Source organism: Equus quagga, chromosome 11 (assembly GCF_021613505.1).
Source record: "Equus quagga isolate Etosha38 chromosome 11, UCLA_HA_Equagga_1.0, whole genome shotgun sequence".
Lineage (NCBI taxonomy): Eukaryota > Metazoa > Chordata > Mammalia > Perissodactyla > Equidae > Equus > Equus quagga.
The window spans coordinates 91,585,565-91,607,479 of record NC_060277.1 but is presented as its reverse complement, the minus strand read 5'-3'; the positions used below and the strand labels follow the sequence as shown (position 1 = coordinate 91,607,479).

General features: G+C 43.3%; 1 protein-coding gene and 1 non-coding gene across 9 annotated transcripts in view; both read left to right on the top strand.

Annotated features, from left to right (window-relative positions):
* Positions 1-21,915, top strand: part of B4GALNT2 (beta-1,4-N-acetyl-galactosaminyltransferase 2) — a 54,812-nt gene that overhangs the window by 16,274 nt on the left and 16,623 nt on the right. For 4 of the 8 annotated variants that reach the window (XR_006890774.1, XM_046677025.1, XM_046677024.1 and 1 more), the window contains exons 3-4: positions 13,981-14,180; positions 14,751-14,885. Coding sequence is in view for 7 of the 8 variants with exons in the window: in XM_046677025.1 (XP_046532981.1) it covers positions 13,981-14,180; positions 14,751-14,885 (335 nt within the window). In the remaining variant the exon portion in view is untranslated. Of the gene's footprint in view, positions 1-196; positions 300-13,979; positions 14,181-14,750; positions 14,886-21,915 lie in introns of all 8 variants that reach the window. The other 4 variants (XM_046677026.1, XM_046677027.1, XM_046677029.1 and 1 more) reach the window with 2 other exon arrangements.
* Positions 6,306-6,451, top strand: LOC124248002 (small nucleolar RNA SNORA12). The gene has a single exon (XR_006890890.1). It is a non-coding gene; the product is annotated as a small nucleolar RNA SNORA12 (small nucleolar RNA).

Genomic DNA, 21,915 nt, shown 5'->3' with positions numbered 1-21,915 from the left:
GTTCCTTCTTATGCGTCTGCCTGCCTGAGGATTTTATCCTTTTGTATTAATTTGAATTGGATCTCTTCTTTCATTGTGTTTTGACCCATCATTCTTGGCTTATAGAAAACTGTGTAGCATAGCGTTTAAACGTGTGGTCTGGTTTTGAATCCTGCATTCATTAATAACCAACTGAGCAAGTTTGTTTTCCTTTAAGCCTCAGCTAACTCATCTGTTAACCGGCTGGAGTAATGGAACCTCTCTCATTACGCTGTTGTGAGAATTAAATGAGATAATGCACACGAAGCTCTTGGCAGAAGGTTAGAACATTGTAACTGATTGTTGTAATATGATGATTATCATTATTTTTAAAAAATATTTATTTTGTAACTAGCTACCCTACTAAAATCTTATTATATCTAATAGTTTCTCATTTAATACATTTTAGTTTTCCAAGTACACAATTCATCTATAAATAATATTCCCCTTTTTGTTATATATCTTTTTTATTCCATAAGCTAATCTTACTGCACTAACTGGCACTTTCATGACAATGTTAAATAATTGCAGTGGGCATTCTTATCTTATTCCTGACTATAATGGAATTTTCCAGTGTTTCACCATTAAACGTAATGTTGGCTTTTGGTTTGGAATGTAAACCTTTTGTCACGTTGAGAAAGTATCCACCTATTCTTATTTTACCTGAGGAATTTTTATTCCATTGTTTGTAAACCCCAAAGTTTTTATTTTTAAAATTGTCACACCCTAAAGAAAACTTGATGTTACCGTTAATACTCAGACCCCCTCCACCTAGATCAACAATTATTGATATTTTACCTCATTTGCTTTCTCTCTTTCCCCCTCTTTCAAATGGTCAAGACTTTTGAAAGGAAGTTCCAGACATCTTAATACTTCATCCCTAACTACTTCAGCATACTTCTAAGAATAAGAACAATCTCCTATATAATCACAATATCATTGTCTCTCCTAAAAAATCAGCAATTCCCTAACATAATCTAACATTCAGCCCAGCTTCAAATATTCACATTTGTGGAACAAGGATCCCATCAAAGTTCACTCATTGCATTTGGTCGTTAGATTTCTTTAAACTATCAAAAACAGCCCCATTCCCCCCACGTTTTTTTCCTTTTCATAACACTGTCTTTTGGAAGAGTCCAGGCCATTGTCTTGTAGAATATCCGACAAGCTGACGTGTCCGATTGTTCTGATGGTGTTATTCAATTTGCTTCTCTATTTCTTGCTATTGCCTATGAACTGGAAGTCAGGTCTGGAGGCTTGATTACATCTGGATGAAACATTTCCAGCATTAATACTCCGTTAGTGATCCGTGTGCTTCACATTGCATCACGTCAGGAGGCACGCTTTGTCGGGTTGTCTCATTGTTAGTGATGCTGTTTGATCACTTGGTTTAGGTAGTGACGGGCTGATCATTCCACTGTAGAGATATTGTTTTTCTCTTTGTAAATAGTAAGTGATCTCTATATTGGCACCACTAAATATCCTGCTCCCCAACAACCTTGCACGCAATGATTTCAACATGCATCCACCATCCTGGCCAGAATCATTTATTCCATTGGTGGTTGCAAAGTGATGATGTTTCTAATTCTATGATTCCTCCTACATTTATTAGTTTTGATTCTTCAGTAAACAAGAGCTTTTCTTCAATAGGCAAAAGATTTAAATTTCAATTACAGAAAAAAGTTCTAAAAAATGTTTTGCATGCAAAAATAGAAACAAAGAAAAAAGACGAAAGTTCCAGAGATGCATTGCACAACAATGTGAATATTGTAGTTAAAACTACTGAATTGTACACTTAGAACTGGTGAAGATGGTAAATTCTGTTATATGTTTATGACCACAATTAAAAATTTCTTTAGCTGCCGCTGATAAGCCTTACCCCCCACAGGACCACACACACCTTCAACACAGTCCTGGTCCGTGCACACTTCCTAACCCCCTGGAGAGTATCCTGACGCCCCACTGCAGAGGCCCCCACCTCTCCACCAATGCCCCCCACAGTTCCCCTGGTCCTCACACAAGCTCTGCCCCACAGAGGCGGACACACTTGCCTGCCAGTAGAGGATCAGGGCACCCAGTCAATGCAGGCCGACAAGTAGCCAGCAGGCTTGCTGTTGGGCAGGGCCAGTCCCTAGGGCAAGCTTCCTGCCCAGGCTGAACTGGATTAAATCTGTGTTCTAGTGGGTGTGGCAGACCCCTGCGCTAACAGGCCCAGGGAAGAACCTCAGTGGCATCCACCGGGGTCTGTGTCAGCACACCAGGTCAGAACAATGGCCCCCACCAATGTCTCAGTCTCCAGAGAGGTCCCTCCTCTCACCGAGATGCCCCCAGAACCCACCAGATTTAGGAATCTCTCAAATCACATCAATAAGTGACAGGATGTCTCCTCTGGATTATCCACTGATTGGGTTATCCACTCCCTTCCCCCATAAAAGGGGAATCAGAGGCAGAAGTCACTGCATTTTCCAGCAAACCAGAGGCTGTCTGACATCTGGAGCATGATGGGTCACCAGGACAAGTCTGCAGCCATGGAGGAAGCTGCATCTACCTGTTTTCCAAGCCAGCCTATTCTGGGGAAGCTCAAAAGAAATATGATGCCCCAGACATCAGAGAGGAAAAGATAAGTTCATTTAGCCAAGATGAAGCTGGGACGTCGTGAAAGTTCTGCACTTCCTATAAGCCTCACCAGCTGCATATTCCAGAAGGCTGTCACAAAAATAACTTCTCATCCTGGCCTTGAGGTCAGGTGCAGTCAAGGGAGGAGACCTTGCAGAAGCCCCACAAGTCTGTGCATCCAGGAGACTGCAGGGTCCCCAGGCCTGCAGCACTGGAGAACTTTTAAGTACTTTTGACATTACAAATACTTTAAAAATAATCGCTCCTCATAGTCCAGGTAAATCCCTCAGCCGTGTTGGGTGCTGGGTCTCTACACACCAGCCCTGAGCCCACCACTGCACAGTCTTCAGACTGGGCAGAGATGATCCCAGGAGCAGGCCTCTGTCTCCCACAGTCGGTTTACAGACAGTCGGTAACCTATGGAGATATCTGCAGACAGAATCAGAAAGTGAAAAAAACATGGGAGAGACTGGCTGAGGCCCTGAGGGCAGACAGGCTTGCCAGGGAGGCAGAGAGAGCAGGAGCCAGGAAGGATGTTCTGAGACCGGATGAAATAGGTCCAAATAGGCCCATTGTGCTGAAGAAGTCAAGAGGTGTGGCCCTGGGGAGGTGGTTCCTGTGAGCAGCCCTCGGTTTCACTCGCCTCTTTTAATGTCAATCCTGCTTCTTGCTCTGGACTGTGATGCTTTGTCATATTAAAATTGAACTTTACTAAAAATAAATAAACACTAGTTTCTTTAAAAAGGAAAAAGACGAGTGACAAACTGGGAGAAGCAATCTTTGCTACTTACACCACAGACAAAGGTGAACATGTATACATCAAGAGCTTCTAGCGGGCCGGCCCGGTGGCGAAGCGGGTAAGTTCGCACGTTCTGCTTCGGCGGCCCGGGGTTCGCTGGTTCGGATCCCGGGTGCGGACATGGCACCACTTGACAAGCCATGCTGTGGTAGGCGTCCCACATATAAAGTAGAGGAAGATGGGCATGGACATTAGCTCAGGGCCAGGCTTCCTCAAAAAAAAAGAGCTTCTAGAGAGAAGAAAAAACTCTGACAACCCCATAGAAGAGAAGGGCTGGAGCAGAGGTTCTCAAACTGTGGGCTGTAGGGCTCCTGAGGGTCCCAGGGACCCTCTCAGGGAGTCTACAGGGCAAAACTCTTTTCACAACAATATTAAGATGGTATTTGCCTTTTTCACTGAGCTAACATTTACACTGATGATGCAAAGACAACGATGGGCAAAAGCTGGCGCCTTAGCTTGGATTAGGGCAGTGGCAGCAAACTGGATTGGTGGCGGTTGTCCACCCCACCACCGCACACTCCCGGTACAAAAGACCCCGGGTCCCTTCAAATATCCCGGATGAAACAGTAAGAACGACTGATTTTTAAAACATTCTCAGCTTTTAAGTCTGTCTTTTTAATGAGATTTACGCATAAAACACGCTACATACAATGGCTGTTGTCTCAAGAAAAAGCACTTGTGCCGTCTGACTTGCGAGCTGAGCTGGCTGCTTTTTTGTGGAAATCTTTTTCACTTGAAGGAAAGGCTCATAAACTGTGGTTATTCAGACTTGTGTATCTGGCAGAAATCTTATCAAAAAATGGACCCGGTGATCCTGTCACTTCAAGAAAAACAGCTGGGAGTATTTGTTGCCAGTAAAAAAATTCAAGTTTTAGAAAAATTAGAACTTTGTAAAACTTCTTTCCACCACCAGGAGCTTGACAGCCTTTTATGAAGAGACTTTTCTGATGAGATTGGTGCTGATATTAATGAATGTGAATTACTGATATTGCATCATGAAATGTATCAACATTTGGAAGATCAGAGCATGACTCCGTGGACTAATATTTTCCATGTGACCACAGCATGATGTTATCTGACCATGCCTGGGTAAAGGATCCATTCAAAGTGCAAGACGTACCAGTGGATTTTAAGGTAGCAGAGTACGAAAAATTCATTTGTTCCAGATTCCACATTGTGACCAACCTTTTAAGAACTACCACATCTTGGAGCTGCCCCCGTGGCCGAGTGGTTAAGTTCGCGCGCTCCGCTGCAGGCGGCCCCGTGTTTCTTGGTTCGATTCCTGGGCGAGGACATGGCACTGCTCATCAAACCACACTGAGGCGGCGTCCCACATGCCACAACTAGAAGGACCCACAATGAAGAATAGCCAACTGTGTACTGGGGGGCTTTGGGGAGAAAAAGGGGAAAAATAAAATCTTTAAAAAAAAAAAAGAACTACCACATCTTGATTTTGGTGTAGTATCAAAGACGAATATCCACAATTATCTGAAAAAGCAATTAAAATATTTCTCCCTTTTCCAACTACATATCTGTGTGAGGCCATATTTTCTTCATACACTTCAATCAAACAACATATCATAACAGTTTGTATGCGGAAACAAATATAAGAATTCTTTTGTCTTCTATTAAGCTAGACATTAAAGAGATATGCGAAAATGTAAAGTTCTGCCACACTTCTCATATATTTTGTTTTGAAAAACGTAGTTATTTTTCATAAAAATATGCTATTTGTGTTAACATGTAATGGGTTTATTATTTTCCTTTTAAATGAACAAATAAATACTTTTTAAATTCTCAAATTGAATTCCCGAAATGGTAAACATTGATAGGTATAACCCACAAAAACAAAAGCTCTTTGGGGTCCTCAATAATTTTTAAGATTATAAAGGGGTCCTGAGACCGATAGAGAACCACTGATTCGGGCAGTCATCAACAAATAGCTGTTAATATCCCCCAAAAGAAAGGTGACGAGCTCTTCTGTGCCCCGCCTCCCTGATGGAAGGACACGCACCATCACCTATGAAGTAGTTTTCTGAGAAAAATCTAACCTGAATCTGATTGAGCCTCTTGATCTAACTAAAAATTTATATTTATTTATTTAAAAATTTTTTTGAGGAAGATTACCCCTGAGCTAACATCCACCGCCAACCCTCCTCTTTTTGCTGAAGAAGATTGGCCCTGAGCTAACATTCATGCCCATCTTCCTCCATTTTTTCATATGTGAGACGCCTGCCACAGCATGGCTTGATAAGCAGTGCATAAGTCTGTGCCCGGGATCCAAACCTCGAGCATGCGAACTTAACCGCTGAGCCACCCGGCTGGCCCCAACTACAAACTTCTAGAATATACAGGGGACAAAGGAATGTGATGCCAGGGGACTGAAAACATACAGTCCAGGTGTGACAAATCCACACTGCATAGGATAAACAACTCAGTTCCTTCAACAAATAAGTTGCAAAAGAAAATAAAAGAGAGATGCAGGGAAATCTATATGTGAAAAGGAACTTAGGAGACATATCAACCAACGTTTGGACTTTATTTGGATCCTACTTTGATCCTTAAAAAAAAAAAAACAATGGGGAAATTTAAACACTGTGGACATTTGGTGGTATTAAAGAGTGATTGCTCCTTTTTTAGCTGTGGTGATGGGATTGTGTGTGTGTGTGAGAACCCTTATCTGTCGGTGCCAGTCACGCCTCAGTCAAGGAAGCAGAACTACTATGAGTATTATAGAGTGAGGAATTTATTGCAGGAATTAACACAATTGCGGGACAAGCGGGAGAGGTAAAGTTCCCGAAAGGATCAGAGAAAAGTCACTACCCAGCCTTGGCACAAGTGAATGACTTGGACCTTGCGAGAATCCATAAGCAGTTGTGGTGGCTTTCTTTCTGGCGCATTTGTTAAGTTTTCGGATGGGCCTGACTCTGCCACGTGTATTATTTAGGAGCTGGCGAAGGCTTGATGACAGAGCTGTCTCTCTAGCCTTTCCTGCATCAGCGATTGGCTCTCACATGTGGCAGGGCCACCTCGTAAGTTTCAGTCCTCACAGACAGGCTGACACAGGTCTGTCTGGCCTGAGGAGAATCTCTGCTGAGGGGTGTTTCTCCACCCCTGTGATGGATTTGCTCCTTCTCAGGAACTGTGCAGGAGGCATGACCTCTCTGGCACCTGCACAAAGAATTTCTCCTATCTCCCTACCCCCTACCCCTACCCCCCAGGTTATTCCTGTGCCACTCAGCTGCTGCACTGCTGATGACATTAAAGATGGCTTCCTTAGCAGGCATGGGAGCAGCAGATAGAGCTGGTAGAAATCCCAGAGCACTCTGACATCAAGCAGATTGCACAGCCAGGAGCAGCGTGTTTTTTTTTTTTTTAAAAATTTTTTTTTTTCCTTTTTCTCCCCAAAGCCCCCCGGTACATAGTTATGCATTCTTCGTTGTGGGTTCTTCTAGTTGTGGCATGTGGGACGCTGCCTCAGCGTGGTCTGATGAGCAGTGCCATGTCCGCGCCCAGGATTCGAACTAACGAAACACTGGGCCGCCTGCAGCGGAGCGCGCGAACTTAACCACTCGGCCACGGGGCCAGCCCCAGGAGCAGCGTATTTTTATGTTGAACTTGACACAGGAGAGAAGCTTTTCCATAGAATTAAAAAGAATTTTCCTTTGCAATTTGGAAGGGAGGTCCTGGCCGGTGAAGCCATCCTTAATATTCCTGACAAGTCTGACTGGAGGCAGTGTCAGATCAGCAAGGAAGAGGAGGAGACCCTGGCTCGCTGCTTCCGGAAAGACTTTGAGCCCTTTGACTTCACTCTGGACGACTAAGCAAAGGGAAAAACACTTTATGAACATCACAGGAATTAGTAGCAGCCTGTTTTTTAAGAAACTACAGTCTCCCATGGGGACTGTTTTCCTGCCTCTTTCTTTGTGCATTCCCATGGAAGCTGCCTGCGGCAAGAGGCCTCAGATTGAATATTTTTTGGAAAAAGTCACATTCTAGGATGAAAATCCTATATTAGAAGCACGTCTGTCAGCTCCAAGTACAGCTTGTGTTTATCAGCATTTTCAAAAACAGTTAAACTATCAAATAAAATCCAAATGCTTTTCCAAAAAAAAAAAAAAACCAGAATCCATAAGCATTCATTTTCTGGAGCACAACCACAAAGAGAGTTGGTGGAGAAGAGTATGAAAGGTTGTTAGTTCTTCGTGGCTACCACTGCTGTGAGGTCACAGAGAAAGTTCTGGTAGTGAACTGGAGGTTGCTCGTCAGCAAGGTCAGTAGTTAGGAAGAAGGACTGGACCCAGAGTAGGGAGAAAGAGGACCAAGTGGATGGAATTTGCCAGTATCTCGGCTGTCCTTCACTGCCCCTGACAAAGTACAACCCTCAGAGCATAAAGGCTGCTGCTTTCTTTCTGCCTCCCAAATCTTATGCAAATTTCTCTTGCGGCCTTCCATAACCTGGCATCACATGAGGAAAGGAATTCCGGGGAACCGGTTCCAGCTCAGTAAAGTTGAGTGCAAAACTACTACATTACCCTTCAGAGATACGTACTAGACTATTTACTGATGAAGTGATATGATGTCCAGATTTGCTTCACAATGGTTTGGGAAGGGAGGGAAATCGGTGGAGAAATAGATAAATCCATTTTGTCCGTGAATAGAAGGTGGGCAATGGGTACATGGAGATTCATTTTACTATCCTCTTTGTTTTTTATATCTGCTTGGAATTTTTCTATAATTAAAAAGCTTTACTTTTTAAGTTTTGAGCCCCCCCACCCCCCACCCCCCACCCCCCACCCCCCACCCCGCGGCATTGTTTCCTTTGGAGTATCATTAGATTCGTGGATTTTATTTTATTCAATGTGTCTTTTTTCTTTTTTTTTTTTTTGAGGAAGATTAGCCCTGAGCTAACATCTGTTGCCAATCCTCCTCTTTTTGCTGAGGAAGACTGGCCCTGAGCTAACATCCATGCCCATCTTCCTCTACTTTATATGTGGGATGCCTGCCACAGCATGGCTTGCCAAGCGGTGCCATGTCCGTGTCTGCACCTGGGATCCGAACCAGTGAACCCCGGGCTGCCGAAGCGGAATGTGCGAATTTAACCGCTGCGCCACGGGGCCAGCCCCATTGTTGTCCTTTTTCAAACTTCTTATATGATTGCTTAATTTATTCCTTTTATGTCTTGTGATTAGAAATTTGTATGTAAATTCAAATTTTCCTCTTAGTATAGTTTTAGTGTGTTCCATAGTTTTAATATGCAGTGTCTTTACTATCTTTATATTCTTCTTCTGATACTGTCCTTTATTCAAGAGTTGCTTTGGAAAGTTGTGTGTTTTTTCATTTCTATTGAGTTAATGATAGTTTACAATCTTGTGAAATTTCTTGTGAAATATGTTGTACATTATTGTTTGTCAGTCGTGTTGTAGGTGCACCCCTTCACCCTTTGTGCCCACCCCCCACACCGCCTTTCCCCTGGTAGCCACTAAACTGTTCTCTTTGTCTACATTTTTAAATTCCTCATATGAGTGGGGTCATACAGAGACTGTCCTTCTCTATCTGGCTTATTTCACTTAACATAATTCCCTCAAGGTCCATCCACATTGTTGCAAATGGGACGATTTTGTTCTTTTTTACGACTGAGTAGTATTCCATTGTATATATGTACCACATCTTCCATCAGTTGATGGGCACTTAGGTTGCTTCCATGTCTTGGCTATTGTAAATAATGCTGCAATGAACATAGCAGTGCATGGGACTTTTGGAATTGCTGATTTCAAGCTCTTTGGATGAATACCCAGTAGTGGGATGGCTGGGTTGTATGGTAGTTCTATTTTTAATTTTTTGAGGAATCTCCATACTGTTTTCCATAGTGGCTGCACCAGTTTGCATTCCCACCAGCAGCGTATGAGGGTTCCTTTTTCTCCACAACCTCTCCAACATTTGTTACTATTTGTTTTAGTTATTTTTGTCATTCTCATGGTTGTAAGGCAGTATCTTAGTGTAGTTTTGATTTGCATTTCCCTAATGATCAGTGATGATGAACATCTTTTCATGTGCCTATTGGCCATCCATATATCTTCTTTGGAGAAATGTCTGTTCATGTCTCCTGCCCATTTTTTGATTGGGTTGTTTGATTTTTTTGTTGTTGAGTTGTGTGAGTTCTTTATATATTATGGATATTAAGCCTTTGTCAGATGTATGACTTGCAAATATTTTTTCCCAGTTAGTGGGTTGTTTTTTTGTTTCAATCCTGTTTTCCTTTGCCTTGAAGAAGCTCTTTAGTCTGATGAAGTCCCATTTGTTTATTCTTTCTATTGTTTCCTTTGTCTGAGAAGACATGGTGTCTGAAAAGATCCTTTTAATACTGATGTCAAAGAGTGTACTGCCTACATTTTCTTCTAGAAGCCTTATGGTTTCAGGTCTCACCTTTAGGTCTTTGATCCATTTTGAGTTTATTTTGGTGAATGGTGAAAAAGAATGGTCAATTTTCATTCTTTTACATGTGGCTTTCCAGTTTTCCCAGCACCATTTGTTGAAAAGACTTTCTTTTCTCCATTGTAGGCCCTCAGCTCCTTTGTTGAAGATAAGCTGTCCATAGATGTGTGGTTTTATCTGTAGGCTTTCAATTCTGTTCCATTGATCTGTGCACCTGTTTTTGTACCAGTACCATGCTGTTTTGATTACTGTAGCTTTGTAGTATGTTTTAAAGTCAGGGATTGTGATGCCTCCTGTTTTGTTCTTTTTTCTCAGGATTGCTTTAGAAATTCGGGGGCTTTTGTTGCCCCATATGAATTTTAGGATTCTTTGTTCTAATTCTGTAAAGAATGTCATTGGGATTCTTATTGGGATTGTGTTGAATCTGTAGATTGCTTTAGGTAGAATGGACATTTTAACTATGTTTATTCTTCCAATCTATGTACATGAAATGTCTTTCCATCTCTTTATGTCATCATCCATTTCTTTCAGAAAAGCTTTGTAATTTTCATTGTATAGATCTTTCACTTCCTTAGTTAAATTCACCCTGAGGTATTTTATTCTTTTCGTTGTGATTGTGAATGGTATTGTGTTCTTGAGTTCTTTTTCTGTTAGTTTATTATTAGAGTATAGAAATGCTACTGATTTATGCAAATTGATTTTATACCCTGCAACTTTGCTGTAGTTGTTGATTACTTCTAAAAGATTTCCAATGGATTCTTTGGGGTTTTCTATATATAAGGTCATGTCATCTGCAAACAGTGAGAGTTTCACTTCTTCCCTCCCTATTTGGAGTCCTTTTATTCCTTTTTCTTGCCTGATTGCTCTGGCCAAAACCTCCAGTACTATGTTGAATAAGAGTGGTGATAGAGGGCATCCTTGTCTCATTCCTGTTTTCAGGGGGATGGTGCTCAGTTTTTGCCCAGTGAGTATGATGTTGGCTGTGGGTTTGTCATATATGGCCTTTATTATGTTGAGGTAGTTCCCTTCTATCCCCATTTTGTTCAGAGTTTTTATCATAAATGGCTGTTGGATCTTGTCAAATGCTTTCTCTGCATCTATTGAGATACCGTGTGGTTTTTATTCCTCAGTTTGTTGATGTGGTGTATCACAGTGATTGATTTGCGGATGTTGAACCATCCCTGTGTCCCTGGTATGAATCCCACTTGATCATGATGTATAATCCTTTCAATGACTTGCTGAATTCAGGTTGCCAAAATTTTGTTGATTTCTGCAATTTCTTATGCTGGGTTTCTTAGATTTTTCCTTATTTATGTTTTGTGTCTCTCTTCTGTTTTTTAGTTTAGTGGCTACCCTGAAGTTTGTATTCAGAATCTCGTGCATAACATAGTCCATTTTCATGGGGTCTCTTACTTCCTTAGCCTAGACTGATTCAATCCCTTTCCTCCTCCCCTCCTAAATTATTATTTTCATCTCTTATTCCAACTTGTGCTGTGAATTTGTGGTTAGAGTGATAAGATTGTCTTTGCTTTGGTGATTTCCTTCCCTTTATCCTAATGTTATAGTTGAATATTTGCTATCCTATTCTGATTCTATCTGTCTCCCTACTCTGTGTTTTGTGAACCCTTTCTCCATTTTTTTTCTTTTTTCAGGTATGAGGGCCTTCTTGAGGATTTCTTGTAGTGAAGGTCTTGTGGCTACGAAGTCCCTTAGCTTTTGTGTGTCTGGAAAAGCTTTAATTTCTCCCTCATATCTGAAGGATATTTTTGCTGGATAGAGTATTCTTGGCTGAAGATTTTCATCCTTTAAAGTTTTGAATATGTCATTCCAATCTCTCCTAGCTTGTAAGGTCTCTGTAGAGAAATCTGCTGAAAGTCTGATAGGAGTTCCTTTGTAGGTTATTTTCTTTTACCTTGCTGCCCTGAGTATTCTTTCTTTGTCATTCATTTTTGTCATTTTTACTACTATATGCCTTGCAGTAGGTCTTTTTACATTGACAAATCTAGATCTGAAAGCTTCCTCCACACACATTTCTCTCTCAATCCCTAGATTTGGGAAATTCTCTTCTATTATTTTGTTGAGCACACTTTCTGCTCCATTTTCCTTTTCCACGCCCTCAGGAATTCCAATGATTCTTAAGTTGCATTTTCCCATTGAGTCGGCTATTTCTCTGAGATTTTCTTCGGTTTTTTAAATTCTTAGTTCTCTTTCTTCCTCTGTCTGGAGCCATTCAGCCTGTCTATCTTCGATTATGCTAATTTTCTCCTCTATGGTGTCTACACGGGCATTCAGGGAATCCATATTCTATTTATCTGATCCATTGTATTTTTCATCTCTAGTATTTCTGATTGATTCTTCTTTATAGTTTCAATCTCTTTTGTGAAGTAACTCCAGAACTCGTTGACTTGTTTCTCTATATTTCCCTTTACCTCATTGAGTTTTTTGATGATAGCTATTCTGAACTCATTTTCACTTAGTTTACCTATTTCCAAGTCCTCAGGACATACTTCTGTGTTTTTATTGTTTTCCTTTTGGTCTGGAGCTTTTATAAATTGCTGGATGGTAGAGGAGCAGTTTTTGCACATGATGCTATTATTCGGTTGCAGTTACAGCTAGTCGCCACTAGATGGACGTGGAGAGCCACGCATTCTGAGCCCTGCGCCATTAGCCATGATGGCGGCGTGCAGAGTGGGTTGAGGGAGGAGGGGCACTTTCTGTCTCATGCAAACCTGGATTCGGATCAGCTCTGCTCTCTGGTTTCCTGGGGCCCTGGCTTGATGGGGTTCCCCCACTGGAAAGCTTTCCCCCCTTACAGAGTTTCATGTGCATGGGTCTGTGGGAGTCCTGGACTGTTCCCCCGTGGCACGGCCCCTCCCCCACTCCTTTCCTCACCTGCCACAGCGATCCCAGCCTCTAGGGGCGGGAGCGAAGTTCCCTCCCACTCCGTTCCAGCTCCTCTGAGGGGCGCTGCAGCCTCTCCACCCTCCATTGTTTGGCTGCTGTGGATCTCTGACGGTTTCTGTGTTATCAGGATTTTTTTTGGTTGGAAAGAAGTTGCTCCTTTTGGTTGTAATTTGAAGGAGAGAGAGTCCCGGGAGAGCTCACGCTGCCATGTCACTGACGTCCTGGGAAGTTTTCAAAACTTTTTCATGTTGTTGGAGGGAGGGGGCTTGTTATGAGGTTACATTTTGATCGCACTGTCAAGAGTGTATGATCTGGGGCCGGCCAGTGGCCGAGTGGTTGGGTTTGCGTGCTCGGCTGTGGCAGCCCAGGGTTTCCCGGGTTCAGATCCTGGGCGGGAACATGGCACTGCTCATCAAGCCACGCTGAGGCAGTGTCCCACATGCCACAATTAGAAGGGCGCACAACTAAAAATGTACAGCTGTGTACTGGGGGGGTTTGGGGAGAAAAAGGAAAAACAAAATCTTTAAAAAAAAAAGAGTATACGATCTGAACAATTTCTACTTTATTATAGTTTTCTTCGTGTCCAAATATGTGGCCAATTTTTGTAAATGTTCCTGAAACTCTTTAACAGAATATGAATTCTATCATTCACTTGCTTTACTGCTTTATGTATTTTTGAGACTTGATCTCTTAAAGACTGAGATGTTAGAATGTGAGGTGTTAAATATGAGAATGTTAGAAACTATGACTATCTTTGCATTTCTAATCCTTCTCCTTTCATATCCTGTCATTCTCTGCTCGGTGTGCTTTAATGCGATTATTTAGTGGATAAAGTTCATGACCACTACCTCTGTTTTGTGGATCATGCACTTGCTCATTATAAGTGATCATTTCTGTCCTATTTAATACTTTTTTTTGTCTTTAATTCAACTATCTGACATTAATATTGCAAACCTTGCTCTCCTTTTTTTTCTCTTGGGATGTTTTTGCCCATTCTTTTATTTGTGACTTTTCTGAGTCTTTTTGTTGCAATGTGATTCTTTACTGTTTTATTTATCAAATCAATTTTAGTAAATAGAATAAGATATAGGTTTAACTTATATTTTCCCTCAACTTAGTTTTTCCGTATGTATGACACAATCAAGTAATTTATTCCATAATCAAGAAAAAAGATTTTAACAGAATTTGCTCTTTTGTGTCCCAACAGCTCTAGATTTCCATGGCTCCTCAAGTTGTCAGTCTTAATCGTAGGACTTGGCATTGTTTTATTTACATTCAGAAGTGTGCCCCTTCTCGCACAGTTCAATAGCCTCATACCAGGGCTCCCACGTCCTGCTCCAGCCATCCAGATGCTGAGGCTTCTGCCTGAGGAACGTCTCAGGAACCTCTTTACCTACAATGGAATCTGGTGAGATAGCAATGTCCCCTCTCTTCCCCTTGGTCCAACACCTCCCTTGCTCCTCCTGTGGTTTACTCTGCCCTGTTGAGCCCATTTTCCTGATGGCTTCCTACCTTCCTGAACCTGTACTGGTTGCTAAAGTAATTCCAAACTGTGGGACCAGGAGAGGACTTGGTCTGCAGGCCACAGGCTCTCTTCTCTACAGCACCCGGCAAAGTCCCTTAAAACTCTGGAGGGCCTGTTTCACCAAAACTATAGGAAAGATGCTGCCTTTCTGGCCCACTCGCCTCCTCTTCTGGTGGGGCTGAGATGCCACTGACATTCGTACAACTCTCAAGTTTAAAGAATGTTGGTGCAGGAGATAATTCAAGAGAGGGGACCTTCTTCCCCTCCCCCCTTCCCTCCCCTCTCTGTGTCTCTGAGGGGCCGCTGCTAGGATTCCAGGGTCTCAGCCCAGCTGGGACAGCCGGGTACAGGAAGGGGGAGTCTCAGGGTGAATGACACACTGGATTGACCTCAGGTTCTCTCCCCACCAGCCCGCCCACCCATCCGTGTTCACAGTCCTCTTGTTTGTTCTAGGCTGTTCCCGAAAAATCAGTGCAAATGTGAAGTCACCAAACCTCAGGGCTATGACTTTCAGAGTGCTTATGACCAGAGTGACCTCCCTGCGGTGAATGCGAGGAGACAGGCTGAATTTGAACACTTTCAGAGGAGGTAATGCAGACTGTGAGGGCTCTTGGGTCCTGAGGTGAGCAAAAGCTCTCTACTCTGCCCGGAGGGCACGGGTGGGAGAGAAAAGGAAGGAACTTTCTCTTTTGCAGGGGTCCCTGGGAGGAACTATTAGGAATAAACCAAGGAAAGAGAACTGAGGAAACAATCCTTAAATGAAGGTTTATAAAACTTGGCACGTCTACAACATTTCCTAATAAAACAGGAGCAAAGGAAGGAAGATAGTTTGAAACGTCCGTGTGGTGATGGTGGCACCACGATGGCAGGTGACAGTGTAGTCTCACCAAGTTGCACCATCTACGTCATTTATATGTTGAGAACATACTGTCCCCCTGTGATGTGCAAGGCCCGGGGTTAAACCCTCGGGGTGTATTGACTAGGACTGTTGGTTGAAAAGAGCAGAAATTGATTCTGGTTGGCTTATGTCAAGAGGGAATTTGTGGGAAGGATGTTGGGATCTCACCAGATCTACTGGTGGTAAGATGACCTGGCTGGGAAATCGAGAACCAAGGGTTGGGGCCGGCCCTGTGGCCGAGTGGTTAAGTTCACGTGCTCTGCTTCAGTGACCCAGGGTTTTCCCCGTTCGGATCCTAGGCACTGACATGGCACTGCTCATCAGGCCACGCTGAGGCGGTGTCTCACACAGCACAACTAGAAAAGGACCTAAAACTGGAATATACAACTATGCACAGGGGGTCTTTGGGGAGAAGAAGAAGGAAAAAAAAGATTGGCAACAGATGCTAGCTCAGGTGCCAATCTAAAAAAAAAACCAAGGGAGCACAGAAGAGCAGGCCCTTCCATTTTTTTTTTTTTTAGCAATCATTTATGAGTTACAGTGGAAGGCGTGCTACAAATTAAAAAAAGTTGCACTGTGATTAAGGACTTGAACTCTAGAAGAGCCTGGATGGCAAACTGCTTAACCCCACAGTACTTGAGTATCTTCATATGAAAAACTGTAATAGAGATGCCTCCTTCATAGGCTTACTGTAAGGTGCATTGTGTTAATATACAAAGAGCTAGTAACTCATAAGGGGACCGACGTGGAGAAGCTCTGCAGAAATATTACCTACTATTATCGTTGTGGTTTATTATTAATATTATCATTCTTCTAGTTCCTCCAGGCACTACGTAATACATTAAGAGATACACAAATCACCTAAATATCTGATTATTGTAAGTGCTATTTGGAGATGTAAATTAAAATATTGTGGTGGAATGCTACCTGATGGCATAAAATTTCATGGGATGATGTTGGAAGGTGACCTTGAACTCTGCTTTGTATATCAAGCAGGAGTCCACCACGATCCCCCATGAAAGAGCATCCCAGAAGGAAGACTAACGTAGGGCCCAGAGTCAGGGTGGGCCTGTCGAGATGGCTGCATGACAAGCAAGCGGGCCCTGGCTCTGGGAGCCTAGTAAGTTGGGGGAAGGCTGATGGTATGTGAGCCCAGAGAGAGGCCAGTCATGACAGCCGTTGTAAGCCAAGAGGAGGAGTGTGTATTTTGCTTTCTGGGTAATGCAAAGAATTGAACAGTTTTAAAAAGTGGCAAGTTATCATCTGAGATACTTTTGTAAAATATCACTCTGGCTTTTCTGTGGAGACTACGTGGTAGGGAAGGTATAGGGAAGACCAGAAACCTGCTGAGTATCGGGTGGAAGGTAAACATTCCTTCTATGCTGGAGCAGATGTTGTCTGTGCCTGTGTGATGAACAGTCCCGGGTCACTGCCTTGCTGCTCGGTTGACTGAGCCTAAGGCATGAAACAGGGAAGAGGAAGGGTGAGTCAGGCCCCTCCATGGTTAATTTCAGGAATCAGCTACTACCCCCTAAGCTGCATACAAATGAAAGGCTCCCCAGAAAAGAGAACACAGGAAGGAGTATTGAAAATCTGAAAGCCGGTAGAATACATAGATGATTCTGGCATGGATTTGAACCCTGGTGCCACCCAGCTGTGCGAGGAACAATAGGGCTCAGGAGTTAGTGCTCAGGTGTGCACATTGCAGGAGGTGCATGGTGGGGGAAGGGAGAACAGGAGATTGGAGGGGGTGAGATGGAGCACACAGGGAGGGATAAGAGGACATGAGGTGGGTGACTGTTGGGAGGAGTACTGATCTGGAGGGAGCTGGGGAGAAGGAATTATAAGAAGGAACTAACTGCGAACACGGAAGGCCAAGGAGCTGGCCGTGTTCTCACCTGCTCCCTCCTTCCCCTGTGGAATTGCCCAGCTCTTTTAGGATTTACCTGGCAATACAGTTATGAACAAAAACAGAGCCCAGTGGTAACTACTGATGTGAACCAGGTCTCCTGCCAATAAGGAAGTGGCTGAGTAGGGACACACCCGGGTCCTACCAGGGCCACAAATCTTTGTCAATTAGCTAATGAAACACACTGAACACCAGCTTTGAGCAAGGCGCTGAGTTAGGTACAAAGATAAATGTGACCTAGATCCTGCTGTCAATGAGTTTACGACATGACAGAGAGGAGACAATCAGTGTGCCCTCCCCCAGGTGGCGTCCGTTCTCCGCATCTGTCTACGTGTGCCGCCATCATTACGGATGCTGGAACCGGTGTTGAGTGAATGTGGGTGGTGAGGCCCATAGAATGTATTCAGCAAACTGTGTAGAACTCAAGGGTTCAATTCAAAGCTCAAGATTATAACAGCAGTCAGAGAGAGTGAAATGGTCGTTCTTAGGAGGGAGAGCAGCTTCCAGCTCTGAGAACTGAAAAAAGGAAGTTGAGAAGAAGGTGACCTTCAGAGCTGGCCTCATCTCTGTTCCTGAGCAGATGACCCAGTGTGCTAGTTGTTGGTATCTGGTCTGGGTTCTCCTCCTTCCAGGAATGGGACTTTACTTTCCTATTATCCCCAGTTTAGTGCAGGGCGTGGCAGTCAAGAAATGAGTGAATAATGGGACGTGAAGTCATGTGTGGCTCTGAGCAGAGCTCTGGATGGGAGTCACTTCCTGAAGAAAAGGGAGCAATTCAGACGACAATGCTTCAGGTGTTTAAAAGAATGAAGTAGATCTAGATATACCAGGAGGGAAGGAGTTCTGCTATCTATTATGTTGAAAAAGCAAGGTGTGGTATGCGACCATGCATGTTTTTAACAGGGGAGGGAATGTGTGTGTAGGAGTGTTTGCGTGTGTTGGGGGAGAGGTATGAATAGTGGTGGTAAGTGTTTAACAATGGACTTTTGACAGTGGCCTGTAGTGTTTGCTGGTTTCTGTGGTTTAATAATCATACTGTGGTTGATTTCAAGCTACCAACGTGACATCATGAACGCAGAGTTGGGAAGAGCTTCTCAGTAGGTCACCATGACACAGTATCTCTACCACGCAGATGCAATAAATAACCTCAAGAGCAGGGGTAATAGTAAAATGTAAAGTAATTAGGAAGTGATGGGTTTTCAGTGTTTATTACCTTTGTTTTCATTATACTTAAGTGTATATAATTTAATTTTTATTAATGGCTATGTTTAATGGCTGGCTTGAAAAATTCTGAAAATTCAACAATTGACTCTCTTGATATATATATCAAGGCCTCTTGATGGGAGCAAGTGGGCAGGATTTTGCCTTACAAGCCCCTTTCACACAAAGCATCCACGCTTACCAATGGACAGTGGGCTGGGCAAGTCACTGAGGTACCACCTTTCAATGGCTGACATACTGGCCATCAATTTAGGGGTATCCAAGAGGCTCCAGCTCTGGGATAAGTTTTCTGCCATTCAGTCCCCCATGTTTAGGAAGGAAGTTCTTGCTTTGGGCTCACGGTGTCTTTCTTCTCACCCCAACCTTTCAAGCGCTCAAGGTCTTCATATTTTCCCCCCTAGTCTGAGGGACACCCCCCAGTTTTAATTACACCCTGAATAAACTACACTCAGATGCAAAAACTCCATCTGCAGGCTCACCCTAATCCTTTGCACACTGCTGACAGTCCAGTGGCTTCTTGCTGGGGTGGGGTGGGTCTGGAGCTTGTAGGTTGGATAAGACTCAGTTTACCTGAGTTTTTACCTGGCAATACAGGTGTAAGCCAAGCTCTCACAGCCTGGATGCTGCATCCCTAATAAATATCATCAGAGGGGACCGGCTGGCTCTTGGGCCAGGAGGCTGGACACTGACACTCTCAGTGGCTGCCCATGTCCCTGCCCCACATTCTCCCAGCCCTGTTCTTAGCAAAACACACCAGTCAACAAGGATTGTTTCCACATTCTCTGTCCCACACACTCTCTTCCTCCGAGCTTCATTTAGCATCTTCAGGCTGGAAACTCTCCACCCTTAGCTCAGCAAGTACCAACTTGACTGGCGGGGATCAGTGGTTCCCAAAGTGTTTCTGTCTCAGCACACCTGGGGGAATGGGGCCCGCTACAACTTCTTGGTAATAGCAAGTAGTGGTTCTTCTGGGAGTGATGGGAGGTGGGGCTGGGTAGTAGACAGGATTGTGTAGTTTGAGAAAGCCCTTCCAGCAAGCCTGTTACTTCCCTGTCTCCACTCCACTAGGTTGACAATCCCTGCCTTGTATTAATTTCCAGAACTTGTTGCTCCTAAATGCTAGCTAAGCTGTGTGCCTTGACACTCTCATCTGACTGGTGGCTCCTGAGGGTGGAACTGTGTCGTTCTCCCATCAGCCCAAGGGCTCTGTGAGAGCTAAGCTGTCCTCCATCGGACTGCAAAGCTCATGATACTGGGGCTCTGTCTCCTCCCTTAGATTAGGGATTCCCTGCAAGCTGACGCTGCTCTTAGCAGGATGTCTCCAGCCAAAGAGATCACGTATAGTAAATAACCCAGAATCTTTGGCTCCCTCGTGAATATCTCATAAGCAGTACAATTCTCTGGGGGTATGAATGGAGGTGCTTCATAACTTACGTGCTTCCTGCCATGTGAGGGAATCCAGCAAAACCTCGTTTGGAGATCACGTCTGGTATCCTCTGCCAGAGAGCCCATGTCTGATGTGGGAAGGCATGACCGGGGATAGGGGGCGGGATCCATCCAGGATGCCTATGGCCTCTGTGCTCTGTCTGTGCCTCTTAATTGTCTGTATCCTTGAAATTATTAGTGGAGCTTGATACTGGGTGGATCTCTGATTCACGTGAGTCCGATTGGTTGGTCTGATCCTGTGTGTTAGCTCCACATTAGACTTCAGTTAAGAAGTAGTACATAGATAATGCTCCTTAAAAAAGTCCACTTGAACCAACCCCTTACCCCCATTCTCTTCCCTTCCTTATATGATACGCTCCCTTGCCAACCCAGCTGAGGAATCCACCATTGTGAGTTTGGTATATATTATTCCACACTATTTTTTATGCTGTTACACACACAGATGAACACACATAATCACAGACATATTATGTGTATATATATCCTTATAAACATATACTTGGGGTTTTGTGTGTATGTTTTTAGTGTAATTGGCACCATAAGAAATTACACTTTACAAGTTACAGATTGCTGATATTTGCTTTTTTCATTCAATGATATATTTTTAAGAGCTAGCTATACATCGAGTTCATCCCTTTCAATTGTTGCAGAGGTATGAATATGAAGACTGAATTTTATTAAGCTATTCTCCTATTGAAAGACATTCAAACTAAAAAAATCTTTCATTATGACATTTGCATAATTTATAATAACAATATTACATTCTATTTTTAAAAAGATTTTATTTTTCCTTTTTCTCCTCAAAGCCCCCTGGTACATAGTTGTATATTTTTAGTTGTGGGTTCTTCTAGTTGTGGCATGTGGGACACCGCCTCAGCATGGCCTGATGAGCAGTGCCATGTCCGTGCCCAGGATCCAAACCGGCAAAACCCTGGGCCGCTGCAGCGGAGCGTGCAAACTTAACCACTCGGCCACAGGGCCAGCCCCTATATTTACATTCTTATTTCATTAAGATGTGTATAAGGATGCTCATTGCAAACAGTGCTGAGATGAACCTCTTTATGCCTGTCATGTTGTTTACACATGAAAGCATTTCTCCCCTTCCTAGCATCTGAATTGCTCCAGCATAGAATATGCTTACTTCTACTTTTTTTTTTTTTTTTATTAATGTTATGATGGATTACAAGCTTGTGAAATTTCAGTTGTACATTTTTGTTAGTCATGTTGTGGGTACACCTCTTCCCCCTCCGTACCCTCCCCCCACCCCCCCCTTTTCCCTGGTAACCCCCGATCGGATCTCCTTCTCAATATACTAATTTCCACCTATGAGTGGAGTCATATAGAGTTCGTCTTTCTCTGACTGACTTATTTCGCTTAACGCTTACTTCTACTTTTAATAAATACTGCCAAATGGCCCTCAAGAGGGCCTATATTAATTCACACTTTCATGAAGAGTGGGTCAGTGTGGTTAGTACCTTCCATGCCCCCTACCTAACCAACTTGCTAGCATCAAATTTTAAAACTTCAATGAAAAAGGTGTTTCATTGGGGTTTTTTTTTGGGGTGTTTTGGAGGAAGATTAGCCCTGAACTAACCTCTGCCGCATCAAATTTTAAAACTTCAATGAAAAAGGTGTTTCGTTGGGGTTTTTTTTTGGGTTTTTTTGAGGAAGATTAGCCCTGAGCTAACCTCTGCTGCCAATCCTCCGCTTTTTTCTGAGGAAGACTGGCCCTGAGCTAACATCCGTGCCCATCTTCCTCCACTTTATATGTGGGATGCCTACCCCAGCATGGCTTGCCAAGCGGTGCCATGTCCACACCCATGATCCGAACCAGTGAACCCTGGGCCACCGAAGTGGAACGTGCGAACTTAACGGCTGTGCCATTGGGCTGGCCCCTGTTTCATTGTTTTTAAAGTTGCATTTCCCTGATTAATATTGAAGCTAAGCATATTTCTTTTTATTTTTTTTTTATTGAGGTAGCATTGGTTTATAACATTATGTAAATTTTGGGTATACATCATCATATTTCAATTTCTGTGTAGATTACGTCATGTTCACTATCCAAAGACTAATAACCATCCATCACCGTGAACGTGTCCCCTATCACCCCTTTGTCCCTCCTCCCTCCCCCACTTCCCCTCTGG